This window comes from Lynx rufus, unplaced genomic scaffold (genome assembly GCF_022079265.1).
Source record: "Lynx rufus isolate CCGP_SWC_20201006 ecotype Redwood Valley unplaced genomic scaffold, mLynRuf1.p SCAF_1, whole genome shotgun sequence".
NCBI lineage: Eukaryota > Metazoa > Chordata > Mammalia > Carnivora > Felidae > Lynx > Lynx rufus.
The window spans coordinates 101,607,714-101,623,124 of record NW_025814823.1 but is presented as its reverse complement, the minus strand read 5'-3'; the positions used below and the strand labels follow the sequence as shown (position 1 = coordinate 101,623,124).

The 15,411-nt window shown below is 35.4% G+C and overlaps 1 protein-coding gene across 4 annotated transcripts in view; it reads right to left on the bottom strand.

Moving 5' to 3' along the window:
- The window catches only part of CSNK1G3 (casein kinase 1 gamma 3), a 105,621-nt gene that overhangs the window by 71,588 nt on the left and 18,622 nt on the right, over window positions 1-15,411 (bottom strand). For all 4 annotated transcript variants that reach the window (XM_047083911.1, XM_047083917.1, XM_047083923.1 and 1 more), the window contains exon 2: window positions 2,725-3,152. In XM_047083911.1, the coding sequence (XP_046939867.1) occupies window positions 2,725-2,902 (178 nt within the window). In that variant the 5' untranslated portion in view covers window positions 2,903-3,152. The remainder of the gene's footprint in view (window positions 1-2,724; window positions 3,153-15,411) is intronic.

Below are 15,411 nucleotides of genomic sequence, written 5' to 3'. Positions count from 1 at the left end.
GGGACAGTCCTCTCTGTAAAAAGAACTGCCTAGCCCAAAGTGCCAACAGCATCTGTGTTGAAAATTCCTTATCTATAACACGTATACCTTATATTCTTTCTCACCCAACACTAATCACAAAAATTTTAGTGCCAGGAATCAAATACACAAGATGTGTCTTTAATGTAGTTTTAAAGCAAGCACTTTAAGAATCCAAACCAGGTTTCAACATCAGCATGTTTATCCAGGTATACAAACCATGTTTCAACAACTGTTTTTATAGAAAGAAATTATTTGGGGCCTTTAAAAAGGGAGTAAAATGCCACTTTATTTAGTATCCTGTCAGTAAGAAGGAATAAAATTAATAAATTAGCTAAGTGTAGGTATTATCTATTTTATAAATATGCATAAAACACAAAAATAGAGTATAGAGAACACATTTAAATAAATCAATTTATACAAATATACAACAAATAACCCTAGACAGATACAGAGATTCAGATAGATAAGTAGATGACAAATGGATGGATGGATGGACAGACTAATAAATCATCCTATTCCTGTTTCCAATTATTCACACACCACAAAGGGGTATTTTACTGCTTTTTCACTATATGCAGCATATATAGTTTCAATATAAGGTACACACAGTTTCTCATATTACCCCAGTTAAAAGGGCCAGCTAGAATTGTTCTGTGTGTTTATACACACACAGACATGCGTACATACACACAGATGTGTTCGTAAACATATACGTATTTATTTTGAATTAAATTATATGTAATCACTTTTAAATAAAAATGGCCAAAGCACTACAGTAATAACAGATCCACAAAGAGAGATAGGGTACACACATACATATAAAATAATGTGCACCTGTAAAACTACTTCATATATATGAAGTATATATATATATATACTATATATATATATATATATAAATAGACTACAATAGGCCATATTTTTTATTTTAAAACAGAACAAGTATTTTAATATCTTTTAAGCATGCAGGTCACTGCTTTCCTAAAATATGCAGGTATACTGATGGTCCTTTTACATGATTGTCTGAATTTTATCTTCACAATCAACTAAGAAGGAGCAATAATTCCATTTTTTTAAGTTTCTTTATTTTTGAGAGAGAGAGAGTACATGTATGTGCATGCTCGAGCGGGGGAGGGGCACAGACAGAGGGAGAGAGAGAGAATCCCAAGCAGGCTCCTTGCTGTCAGCATAAAGTCGGATGCAAGCTCGATCTTACAAACCATGAGATCATGACGTAAGCAGAAATCAAGAGTGGCATGCTTAAGTGACTAAGCCACACAGGTGCCCCTTTTTGTTTAAGTTTATTTATTTATGTTTGGGGGGGTGGGCAGAGAGAGGAGGAGAGAATCCCAAGCAGGAAGAATTCCATTTTCAAGTTGAGGAATTTGAGGCCTCAAGTGGTTAAGTGACTTATGTTTTCCATAATAGCAAGAACAATTTTTATATTTTTCCAGTATTATCAGTGCCTAGTCATGCTTCATACATGATGGACAGGCAACACGCTTTGAATAGACGGATAAATGGAGCTCAGAGTTAGTAAGTAAATAACCTAGATTTTCTAATTCCAAAATCAGAAACAGTCAAGAATTTTAAAATATCTAGCTCAATCTCCTAAAAAGTAAACTGTGAAACATTCACCCTTCCAAACATTTGAGTCCCTACTAAAATGCAAGAGTCTGCCAAACACGTCAATCACAGCTATTTACAAAGTATGTCATTGGCTTTTACTGGCTTGCTTCATTCAAAGATTTAATGTGCCTTAACAACACAAAGTAGTATTAAAATGAAGGGTGACCTACAAATTCAGGTGTTTTACAAGATGAAGAGAACTAATCGAATAGATAAACATACAATTGGATTTATTTCTTCTAAGTGGAATTGCATCTAAGGAAAATTGTGAAGCCAAGTTTTTCCTTTTTCCTTCTCAAGTTTGCATTCTCAGGGGTCCACTGACCACAGCCTCAGGGTACCTCAATATTGACGCCCATATAACCATACTACCCTCTTCTTATTTCTCTTCACTCAAGAAAGCCACATCTCTACTGTTGCAGGAGTTAAAAACCTAGATTTTAGTCCCAACTATGTCATTAAATTGCTGTGTAACATCTGGCAGATAACTTTCCCTCACCGAGTTTCAATTGCCTTTAATGTAGAGTTAGGAGATTTAATTAGACCAATGTTTACCAAACCTGCCTGATTAGAAAAAATAAACTGAATCAGCACCTTGTGTGCCTTATTAAGAATATAGATTTCTGCGTGCCACTCTGGATGTATGTAAATTTCACTGTTTTGGGTTTTTTTGGCAGTTTCAGTATATTACCTTGACTTTAAGCCATACATATCCTCCTGAAGTGATCAGTTAACTAAATGTTTTCAAATCTGAAAAAGTAGCCTAAACATCATTCTTAAAAATACACAGCAAATGGCACCTTATGGGGTGTTTTTTATCAGCTTGTCGGGGCTTGAAATTTACTTTCTTTTTACTCATATTCCAGATGGGTGATCTCAAGTAAATACACATTCTTATAGTAGGGAATTCCTTACAAACAAAAATACAAGTACATAAGAAATTTCCAATATTTATGTTCTTTAAAATTACCATAGGTAAACAACTAAATAGTAACTAAACCATTTTCATTAGAAAGTACTTTTAGCTTTTAAAAAAACGCTTCAAACATAATGGAATAAACAAAATAGTCTTACCTAATCGTAATTCTCCAAAATTGCCACATCCAATTTTTTTTCCAACTCTAAAGTTAGGTCCAACCATTAAAACTCCAGAAGATGAAGACCCAGTTCCTCGAGTATTGTGTCCCGACCGACCACTAGGTCGTGCCATTCTATCATCTGATTTGTCCTTGTCTTTCTTTTTATTATCCATATCAAGTTTGCGGTACTCCACTTTGAATTCTTTAATCAAGACAAGCACACTGAAATAGGGTATTGTGAGAATAGGTACATCACTAGGTTAACTGTACCAGGTGGGTAATTGTTAACATTCAAATTGCAGTAGGTAGTCTGTTAACTGGCGCGTGTTCATCCCATTCGTAAAATTTTTCTCAGTTGTCCTTTCAGCAAAACATGTCTTCCAAATTATCCTTTCAACGATGTAAGCTGATATTCATAGAGAGCTAAAATATTAAGAAAGGAAAATTGGTCAACTTAGAGAATTAAAAGAATGTGTTCTGGGGAAATTAATAACATTAAGTTTAGGCAATGGATTATTGCAATTTATGGATTCCCACTTAAATCAAACCACAGGAGACTTAAAGTGGCCATTACTATCTGTCCTATACTTTAATACCAAAGAGATCACAAAACCAAAGAAAAAGTATTAAAAATTAAAAATGTAATAAAAATGTACTATTTCATAAGCTAATATAATACATTCACTAACTTAAGACCTCCCAACTTAAAATCATTTCAATTCTTACCAGCAAGGCAATATAAGATTTTCCATTTAAAAGCAGAAAAAGAGAATAGATTTTGCAAATTAGTGAAAGACTTTACTTAAAATGTCCTTCCACATGTCCATACACAATAATTCTCAAGGTCTTTCTGAATATACATCCTCATTTGATCTTCATTATTTCAAATATTTCTTACCCATTACGTATATACAGAAATGTACTTCAGAAGTGGTAGTACAAAGAATATTCTTGCCACCCATCACAGGAAACAATTTTATTTTAAGATTTTATTTTTAAGTAATCTATACACCCAAAGTGGTGCTCGAACTCACAACCCTGAGATCAAGAGTCACAAGTCCACTCACTGCAGGAGCAATTGCTCACCCTCAGGAAACAATTAATTCTTATGGAACATTTGAACTAGACTTTAAAATATAAATGTAATTTCACAAGATTAAGAAATACTGGCAGGAATCAACCTCATGAAGTAGAGAAGGGTGGTATGTTTTCTAATTTTCTAACATATACATGAAAACAGTAAAGGTCAAAAAAAAAAAAGTTTTTGGAGGAGGCTTCCCCATTCATCTCCCCTAGGAATTTCACCCATCTAACATGCCTCAATTCTGCAAGCGTAAGCAATCCTCCTACTTTTGTTTGACCAATTTGAGTGGATTCCTACTCTGCAACTAAAGAAGCTTTGACGTCAAAACATAAGAAAACCAGGAGGAATATCAATATCATGTCTTATTCCTATTTCTGAAACTGAGTACACAATGCAATCATAACAGAAGTTGAAACAAACAGTATTTTCTGATCAATTTCCAACAATCCCTCAAATATGCAACTAGTTCTAACACCCAATGTGTTTATACATTTTATTATATTTGCCATACTGACAGTTTGCAGATAAAACTGTAAGCCTCTGTTTGGTATATGTAAAACCAAATAAGTTCTACACATACCGTTTATTCTGTTTCCAAATATAATAGAATAACTGATACTGAAACTATAACTGTAAAAGTGGATAAAACTTAGGAAACATCTTTTTCAGGCACTGGATAATAGGCACTGTGGTCTGTGATATCTGAGAAAAAGGAAATGCATAACGTCAGTCCCACCTTTACCCAAGCTCTGAAGCCAGAAATAATTTTGTGACTACAGCACGAACAGGTGAAACACAGATAGTACAAAGCGATCACAGATCAGAGTCACTGCTGAAGCAAGTGAAATTTGCAGGACATGGTAAACAAGGTGAGGCAGTGGTACAGTGCTGGGGGGTAGGTAGTGGTAGGGCAAAAAACTAGACTACACATATGGGTGGCAATATTCTGGAATATCTAGTAGATCATGGCTACTATGGGGTTAAATGAATAATGGACATACTAAAGGCTGCACAGTGCTGGGAGAGCTTTAAGTTCCTATGTAGTCATGATGGAGAAATCTCAGTAATGTCCCAGGAACTGAGCTGACCCACCACAAAGGCCAGGTCTTAAGAGTAAGGTCCATACCTTAGAATCAAAACTACCCTAGACTGGCCCAACTAAAGCCTAAAACCAAGCCTAGATAGGATTAAGAATAATCCAATTAAATTAACTCCATTCCAGAAACTCAACAAACTTAAAGAGACAAAAGACCCAGACTCTTAACAAAGTTGAAATCAAATGTCTAGCACACAGTTAAAAATTACCAGAGATGCAAATAAACAGATTTCCTGCACAGTCAGGAAACCAAGCTGTCAAAAGAATGAGACTCCAAGATGACTGATACTGAAATTAGAAAAGAGGTCTTCAAAACTACTAAATAGCCATTAAAGTTCTATTACATTTAAAAAAAAAAAAAGAGAGAGAATGGGGCAGAAAAAAAAAAACATTTTAATAAATAATGGTTGAAATTGTCCGAAGTTCCATGAAAAACATTAACCTACAAATTGAGGAAATGTGGAAATTTCAAAAGGTATCAAGAGCACTAGAAATCAGAAATGCATGATATTCATTTCCTTAAAAAATACTGTTTGAAGCATAAATAATTTCTCAGGGTCATTTATAACAAAAATGGAAGTAAAATATATGGAAACACACATAGGGGGATGGTATATGAAATCACATTATTTTCAGATTGTTATATTGGTGAAGAATAATGTGGTTCAATATTAAGTAGCTACATATATATATATGTATAAAAAACACATATACATATAACATATATATATATGTATTTTAACACTTAGACCACATATAAAAATAAATTACAATATTGGTGAGGAATAATGTGGTTCAATATTAAGTAGATATGTATTCTAACACTTAGACCACATATAAAAATAAATTACAATAGGAATAGCCAAAAAGCTAAGACAAAATATAAAAATAGTAAACAACATTTCATTAAAACAACAGAGAAACAAGACAGAGGAGAAATTAACAGCAAGACACTAGACTTAAAAATATACATAAAATGAAAATGGACCATTTTCTCAAAAGTCAAAAATAGTCAGACAATATAAAAAAGCAACAGCCAACTATATGCATCTCTAAAAACAACTTTAAATACAAAGACACAAAGAAACTGAAAGTAAAAGAAGAAAGATATACTATGCAAACAGCAAGGATAAGAAAGCTTGAGAGGCTATATAATATTATCATACAATGTAAATATCAAAACAAAAGAATATCTCCAAAGACGTAGAAGTCCATTTCATAATACAAAAATATTAAATAGAATGACATAAAAGTCATAAATATGTATGAGCAAATTAAACTAAAAACTAAAATTAACAAAACAAAAACTAAAAAAACTAAAGGGAAAAGACAATGATAGTTGAAAATGTTAACAATGTAGTTTCAGTAAATGATGAAGCAGAAGACAAAAATATTAGGATGTATACTGATAGAGTAGATCAAAATATTACCATCAATGACCCTGTACTATTTACAAAATACAACATCCAAAAACTGCAGAATACTATTTCCTTTAAACATTCACCAAGAAAGATCATATGCAGTACCATAATTTAAGTGTCATATAACTAAAATATTATAGAGCATATTCTCTCATCAAAACAGAATTAGGGCACCTGGGTGGCTCAGGCAGTTGAACATCCAACTCTTGGTTTTGGCTCAGGTCGTGATCTCACAGTTCGTGGGATCAAGCCCCAGGTCAGGCTCTGCGCTGACAGTGCAGGCTCTGACAGAGCAGAGCCTGTTTGGGATATTCATTTTCATTCTCATTCTCATTCTCATTCTCATTCTCTCTCTCTCTCTCTCTCTCTCTCTCTCTCTCCCTGCCCCTCTCCCACTTGTGTTCTCTCTCTCTCTCTCTCTCAAAATAAATAAATAAACATTAAAAAAAAACAGAAGTAAATAAGGAGTCAGAAATTATATATCTAGAAAATCCACAAATATTTGAAAATTAAATACACTTAAATAATTCATAAGGTGAAAAACAAGTCACATGAGAAATCAGAAAAAAACTAAATGTAATAATGAAACATTAAATTTTATAAGCTGCAAGTAGATCAATGCTTAGAACAAAATTAGAAGCTTTAAATGCCTACATTAGAAAAGAAGTTTTTAGGCAGTGATCTAGGTTTTCTTCTTAAAAAGCTAGAGAAGAGCAAAATAGAAATACTTGAAGAAGTACTTTAATAGAGCTATTGTTAATATCCCACGGATGTGTACGTAAATATAGTTTCAATGAATGAACACAGGAATTCTCAGCAGATAAATGACAAAATATCAAACAAAAAAATGCAAACTCAAAGACTCATATCTGAAATGAAAAACTAACTTCAATGGATGCACTTAAGAGTAAATTGCATAAAGCAGAACCAAGTGTCGATGAACCTGAAAGGAGATCCAAAGAAATTATCCAGGGAGGAAAATCAATAAAATAGAAAATAAATAATAGAGAAAGTAAATAAAGCCAAAAAATTCATTCTCTGAAAATGGTCAATAAAAGTGACCTAGAAAATTTCCTCCTAGAAAAAAGGACCAAAAATAAAAAGAGAAAATCCACAAAAAACAAAAAACAAGAATGAAAGAAGGAATATCACTGAAGAACTTATAGATTTTAAAAGGATAAAGGATAATTATGAGCGACTTTATGCCAATTAATTTGGTAAGTCAAATAAAATGGACAAATTTCTTGAAAAACCCAACATATGGTTACAAGATGAAACAGAAAATATCAACAGCTCTGTGTATATATATATATATATATATATGCACATACACACATATATACATATATATTTTTTTTAATGTTTGTTTATTTTTGACAGAGAGAGAGAGAGAGAGAGAGAGAGACAGAGCATGAGTGGGGGAGGGGCAGAGAGAGAGGGAGACACAGACTCCTAAGCAGGCTCCAAGCTCTGAGCTGTCAGCACAGAGCCAGACGCGGGGCTCGAACTCACAGACCACAAGATCATGGCCTGAGCCGAAGTCGGATGCTCAACTGCCTGAGCCACCCAGGCGCCCCAAGCTCTGTATATATTTTAAATTTTTAATTTATTTAGAAAAATCTCTCAGATATTCGAGTGATGATTCTAGTTATATGAAGTTCTAGAATCGGCAAAAATGAGTTGTGGTGAGAGAAATCACATCAGTGTTGCCTAGGGTGTTAGGAAGTCTGGTTGAAAAGTAACATGAGGGAACTTTTTGGGGAAAGGAAATGTACACCGTAACTGAGACGATTACAAAGGTGAATACATTTGTCTAAACTCATCAAACTATACTTAAAACCTCTGCATCATATTATATGTCAGGAACACTTCAAAGTATGGCTTTCATTTATTTTTTAAACGTGACTTTGAGAAATAACCTACATCCAAAACAATTAATGCTTTAGCTGAAAGTATGTTTTCTCCCTACTATAACATTATCATAAAAGTTATCTTAAAAAAATTTTTTAAAGCTAAGGAACATATCAGTATTTTATTTTAGAAGTTTTAAAGGGCCCTTCTATACTTCTATTACTTCTAGAAGTAATTTTCCTCTTACAATTTTTCATGTTATTTTAAATATGTAGCTTTTTGTTTATATTTAATCAAACACCCAAAACACATTCAATGTATAACAGGAATTCAAATAATAAAGTAAAAATATCCCTTGGGATACCCATACCCCTTGTCCTTCATCTCCCTTACCTACCCAGAAGTAATAACCATTAATCACCTTCAGTTTGGTGTGTATGCTTTTTTTGTAATGCCTTTTTTATAATACATGCATAGCCTCACAAAATGCACTATTTCTAGGTCTGCTGTTTGTTTTACAGAAGTCCTTGTGAAACCTCTAAAGAACCAAACCTGCCTGCATTTGAAAGTGTTTCATACATTAAAGGGCTATTATTGCCCTTTCTCCTTCGTACCCCTCTACCAGACATGGACCAGGGAGGAGCAAACCAGCATAATGAATGGGGGGAACAAAGAGTCACGAGACAAACCCAAATCCCTTCCCCAAAGTTCTGGAGCCAAGGGCCAAACCTGAAAGAGGGACGTGGGGAGACAGTGGTAGAAATAAGCAATCAATCAGCTTAAAATTGAACTTCAAAATTGCAACAGGTACTTTTAATACCTGAAAATAAGTCCACTGCTAAACGTGAACTTATTCTTATAAACATGTGACAAGGAAGCAATAGAAACTCACTGAGACGCCATCTATGAGTGGCAAAGGGGGAATAATCGAAGTAGATATATGATAATACTGGTTAGTGAGAAATGAAGCTGTTTCCTGTTTTACTCCATCCAGGTCACCACATTCAAGAAACTTCATAACCTGTAATAATAGATTTCTTAGTCTTTAAAATATTTTTAACAAATTAGATTTTTTGTTAGAATATTCTCTTACTAAGGATCTCAAACAGTGCTAGTACTCTCCCCTATTATAGCAACTGTCTATTAGAATTAGTTAGAATTGCCTACAAGTGTGGCTATTCGCTAGAGCCACAAATTCCAGCCTGCGGACTAAATGTAGCCTGCTGCTTGTTTTGAACAGCCTGCAGACTCAGAATGGTCTTTACATTTTTCCATGGCTGGGGGAAAAAATTAAAAGAATGATCATATTTTGTGACACATGAAAATTACATGACATCCAAACTGTATTGTTCACAAATAAATTGTGTTACGGATGAATCCATGTTTATTTGTTTACATATCTCCACGGCTGCTTCATGCTACAAGAGCTGAGTAGTTATGAGAGACCATATGTGGCACTCTTACCCTTTCCCACTGCTGCACAACGCAGCACAAACCACAAACTGCTGGGACTGTCACGCTTCTAAAGCACAGTGGAGTGAGGACTGTGTATTTCAAATGAGACGGCAAAGCAATGTGTTTATTTTAGCACTCTACTGGAGAATACGGTACACTTGGACGTGATCACAACCACTAGTTTTCTACTGCACTATAACAAATTACCAAAAACTCAATGGCTTACAGCAATACACACTTATTAGTTCACAGTTTCTGTGGATCACAAGTCTGGGCACAGCTCAACCGAGTCATTTGCTCAGGGTTTCACAGGCTTCATTCAAGGTATCAGCTAGGCTGCGTTTGTATCTGGAGGCTGACGTAGGAAAGATTTCTCTTCCAAACCCCTACAGATTACGGGCAGAATTCACATCCTTGCCATGGATAAGTAAGGGCCCGTGCTTTTTGCTGGCTCCCAGATGGAGGATACCCTCAGGTCCTACACAGTATACCTACAGTTCCCAGAAGCTATCTACAGTTCATTGCCACATGGGTTTCTCCAACATAGCCACTTACTTCTTTGAGTCCCCAAAAAGAATCTTGAGCTCCAATTTTCTATGTAAGGTCAAATAACCTTCCTTCATACCTAAGTCCCAATCTTTGTACCCTACTCCAATATGCCAGTTCTCCCAGGTCTTGGGAATCCTTGCTATATCCTTCTAGACCTCTTTGATGCTACCTGCCTACGGAGGATTAGAAAAAAAGAAGTCTTGGAACACCGACTAGTTGTGAAGGCTTGGGCAAGGCTTCATCTATGCTTCTCTTATTAACTATAAAATTGAATTACACCAGGAGACTTCTAAGGATACTCTTACATTATGTGCAATATTTTAACTGCCTGTTGAATTTGATGACAAGTACTCTTATATGTAACTTTGTGATCTCTGAACCTAACACACACTGGGCATGTAGGACAGTCAAGAGATAGTGCAGATTAATAAATGAGTTCTTCCTGTCTCTAAACATTTCCAGGTTTCAGTTGCACGATTCCAATTTAGAGCACTCCCAGGTACATATCAGCAGACTCCCTAACATCAGGCTCTTCGTTCATCTGAAACACCTCAGTGAACCTCATTCTCGTATGCCAGTCAGTGCGCTACCAGAGCTCCCAAGGATCCCCTGGATGAGAGGGCACTCCCTCGCCTGAAGTACTCTGTTAATACTGTCTGCGTTTCTGCTTTCCATACTGACTCATCCTAGCACCAGAGACAAATCGGTTCTGAAAAGTGAAGATATTTTTTCAGCTATAACACCAGTAGACCATGAGTCACAAATCCAAATGTCCAAATGAGTAAGGCAGATAATATACATGGGTGAATCAAGCAGAGAATAAGACAAGAAGAAATACTGGGGACTAGAGCAAACTGGAAAGCGAATCCCCATTCCAAAGGGGCAGCTATTACTCAGCTGTAAACAACTGCTGCCATTCAGGAAGCTAGATGTTCCAATTTTTCCAGAAAACCCAGAAGCCAATATTTTTATATAAAATTTCTATCGTTGCTATTTGCTGAGCACTTACTATGCTAAGTACTTTAAATAGATGAGCCCATCAATTCTCAAAACTGTAAGTAGGATTACAACGAACCCCTACTTTTATCAAGAAGGAAACAAACATGTAAAGAAATCGTACCACCATAACCAGCATCAACAAGTCTGTATGTGCGTGGTATAGCTAGAACATGATGAACAAAAAGTAGAATTCCTGAGTTCATGTTATTATCCACTTTACCTCCTAGTGTATAGCCGCTACCTTTCTATCTGGATCTGCAGCATGGGACTGCTCCCTTTTGCCAGCCTATATTCTCAGTATCTACAGCACCTCAATGTTGCCAGATCATAACCTGAACCAACCTGGGGTAGAGGAGGGAACTCACCATTCAACAAGCCCCACAAAACTCACCATTCAACAAGCCACAGAAGACAACAGGTGAGGGAGCCTGGGTGGCTCAGTCTATGACCCTGATTAAACAACCCTGTACAAAGGAATCTTCTTTTCCCCTTTTATAACTTATTGACAGGTTGTTGTTTTTTTTTTTAATGTTTATTCATTTATTTTGAGAGAGAGCACAAGTGAGCAAGGGAAGGGCACAGGGAAAGAGAGAGAGAGAGAGAGAGAGAGAGAGAGAATCCCCAGCAGGCTCCGCACTTGCCAGTGCAAAGCCTAACTCAGGGCTCGATCCCATGAACCGTAAGATCATGACTTCAGCCAAAATCAAGAGTCAGATGCTTAACCGACTGAGCCACCGAGGCACCTCGATTGACAGGTTTTTGATTTTTCCTCAAGAAAAAAAAGTGGTATTGAAAAATTCAAATAGTAGAATATGAGGCAAGAGACTAATACATCTTTGCTTTTAGCAAATATAGTGATTAACTTAATAAAAATGTTAATTCTACCGTGAATAAATACATAACTCATCCTAAAATAACTAAAAAATATTGTCAAAACTTGGTAAGAATATTTCAAATCATTGAAAAGTAAAGTATTAAGTGCTTCTACAAATCATAGTTTTTGTTTTGTTTTGGTTTGGTTTACTTTGAATGACAACAGAGTCCACCAATACTGGAAACAGTTGTAGAATTCCTAACCTGGACTCCAGGGACCTCCTGAGCATTTGAAGACAGAGTCCACAATTTGCAACAGATCGTCAGAACATTATATGATCCTAAAAAAGTTAAGAACCACTGAAAAGTGTATTGTTATTTTCTCACTAAATTACTTTATAGGTACATTTTTAGGAACAATCTATCCTAAAAACCAGATAACACCTGTACTTTATTAAAAAGCCAACCTTGTTATCGAATTGAGGGCAGTTTTCAATAAACACACCACAAAACAAGTGAGAAAAATTTCAAGTGAGGAAATCAAGCGAAAAGTTAAGTCACGTTAGAAACAGAACTATGTGAGATGCCTGGGTGGCTCAGTCAGTTGAGCGTCCAACTCTTGACTGCAGCTCAGGTCAAGATTCCGGGGTCGTGGGATAGAGCCCTGCATCAGGTTCTGTACTGAATGTGGAAACTGCTTAAGATTCTCTCTCTCTCTCTCTCTCTCTCTCTCTCTCTCTCTCTCTTTCTCTCCCCCCCCAGCCCCTCTCCCCTGCTCATGCTCTCTCTGAAATTTAAAAAAATAATAATAAAGAAAGAAATTTAAAGCAAAAGAAACAGAACTATGTAATACTAAATACAAAACGGATACCATGCAGTTCACTACCCATACTTAACAAATTTATTTTTTTGATTTCTGATGTCTAATTGTCACGCAAGAACAAAAATAAGCAGATACAAGATTCAGAGTGTCCATTAAAGCTACCCCAGTTGCTAAAAGCCCACACATAATCCTGGTAGAGTATTATACCTATAGATGCAGTCGATAGCAATAAGAGAACATTTCTCTCAGAAGTTTTAAGTTCAAAAACTACAAGGAAGAGAATGGAAAAACACAGCGTGAAAACTTCAAAATGAGGCATCCAGAGATAACAAAACTACTGAGAGAAGAAAGTTTCATACAAATATGGCTGGCATACGCTTCCTTTTAACACGAATTAAATAATGATCTATATGGCTTAAGGATGTTTTAACTTTTATAAGAGATACCACCCCTTTAACTGAAACCCTAAACCTTCTAAAACCAAAATGAACAGACCCGGATTTAGTTAATGTGCTTAAAACTACATGAATGTGCACAAATACTAACAAAATATTTCCAAATTATGTTTGACTCTATCATTATTCTGCGCATACTGACTTCAATACCTATATTTAAAAGACAGAATTTATTAAAGTGATGTATCTTTAAATTATCCTCAAGAGGAGATAAATAAGCTTCATCAAATGCCTTGCTTTTCATAAGCAATTACAATTTTGATGTAGTAACATCCACTAATAAAGATAAAAAAGAGCTGCTAAATACAAAAAACATTAGACATAATCTGATTAGATGAACAGAAATGTAGGCCACTGGCATACTTCTCATTTGATGATTGCTGATGAATCTTCAAAACAGAAAACAGAAAATCAGATTCTCTCATCTTCATGGCCCAATAATTTAATATGTTATGGAGCCAACTGACCTTCTCTTAGATTGCAACTAGATGAAACAGGGTAGTCTGAGAACTTATCAGTATAGTATCTTCTACCTCATAAAAAACCTCCCAGAGCCAGCTAAGGCTTTCAAATATTAATGAGCAACTCTAAATCTTTTTAAATGCTGATTAATACTCCACCTACTTTCCCAAATATTGCTGCAGTACATACAGACTGTTTCGTGAATCTGTAATATCAAGCATGAACATTTCCTACGGTTATCTTTTCATGCTGAACATGTTAATCAATGTCTTTTGCAAACACAAAATTAGACGTGACAGAAATTTTAAGATTAACTTTTTGGGGTGCCTGGGTGGCTCAGTCGGTTAAGCATCTGACTTTGGCTCAGGTCATGATCTCAAGGTTTGTGGTTCAAGCCCACGTCGGGCTCTGTGCTGACAGCTCAGAGCCTGGAGCCTGCTTCGGATTCTGTGTCTCCCTACCTCTCTCTGCTTCTCCCCTGCCTGTGCACTGTCTCCCTGTCTCTCAAAAATAAACAAACATTTTTAAAAATTGAATAAATAAATAACAAAAATAAAATTAACTTTTTTTCACGTGTTGCTTGTCAGAGCATCGATTTCTCACTGCTTTGTTATCTGAAATGAAAAAGTCCACGTTTAGTATATGAAATAACCCATTCAGTGTTTCAAATGCTTTATTCAGTCTCTAAAAATTACATTACAATACATGTCTCCAGGCTTGTCCGAAATTTAAATGAAGAAAGATATCTGTGATATGATGGCTCGCTGTTATATCACATGCTTCTATTAGCAGCAAATGTCCCAGTTACTGGTTTCTGGCATGAGCTCAACTGTGGTTGTCTAAGAAAAGACTAAACACTTATTTTTAAAAGCTAAATCATTAACTGTAATGTCAAAAATGGAGATTAATTTCTCTAATTACATACTACAGAAACTTATTTTGTCTCACAGATATTTAGTAACTTTCATCTACAACACTTAACATTTTTTAAACCTGATTTCAGTGATGCCCCTTGTATATGCCTATCAAGATCCAGGATATTCTAGTCTTTAAAAACAGCCATCAGTTCCATTAGAGCAGTGTTCTCCAAACTGCAGATCATGACCCTAAATTAGCAGGTTGTTAAACTAATATAATAAGTCTCAAGCAGCACTTGTTTAAATGAAATAGTATTAATTAGAAAAGAAAATGGAGTACACATATGTCATAAAGAATAGTTTAGTTCAATGAGATTTTGTTTTCGTTCTTTATATCAATGCATATGTATCACTGGGTCACAATGTAAAATATATTTTTATAGGTAGTGACAAATATATTTCTATGAGTTGTGGTCAAAAAGTATTCCTAAGTTTGAAAGATATAGTCTAGGAGTATCAAAACATACTATATTATAACCAGTTATAACTGAGTCAATTTTTTTTTAAATGTTTATTTCTGAGACAGAGAAAGACAGAGCATAAATGGGGGAGGGGCAGAGAGAGAGGGAGACACAGAATCCGAAGCAGGCTCCAGGCTCTGAGCTGTCAGCACAGAGCCCGACGCACAAACCGTGAGATCATGACCCGAGCTGAAGTCGGTCGCTTAATCGACTGAGCCACCCAGGGGCCCCTAACTGAGTCAATTTTTAAAGAGAAAAATTTATTGAAGTCTCAATTTTCTTAATGTACATAAATA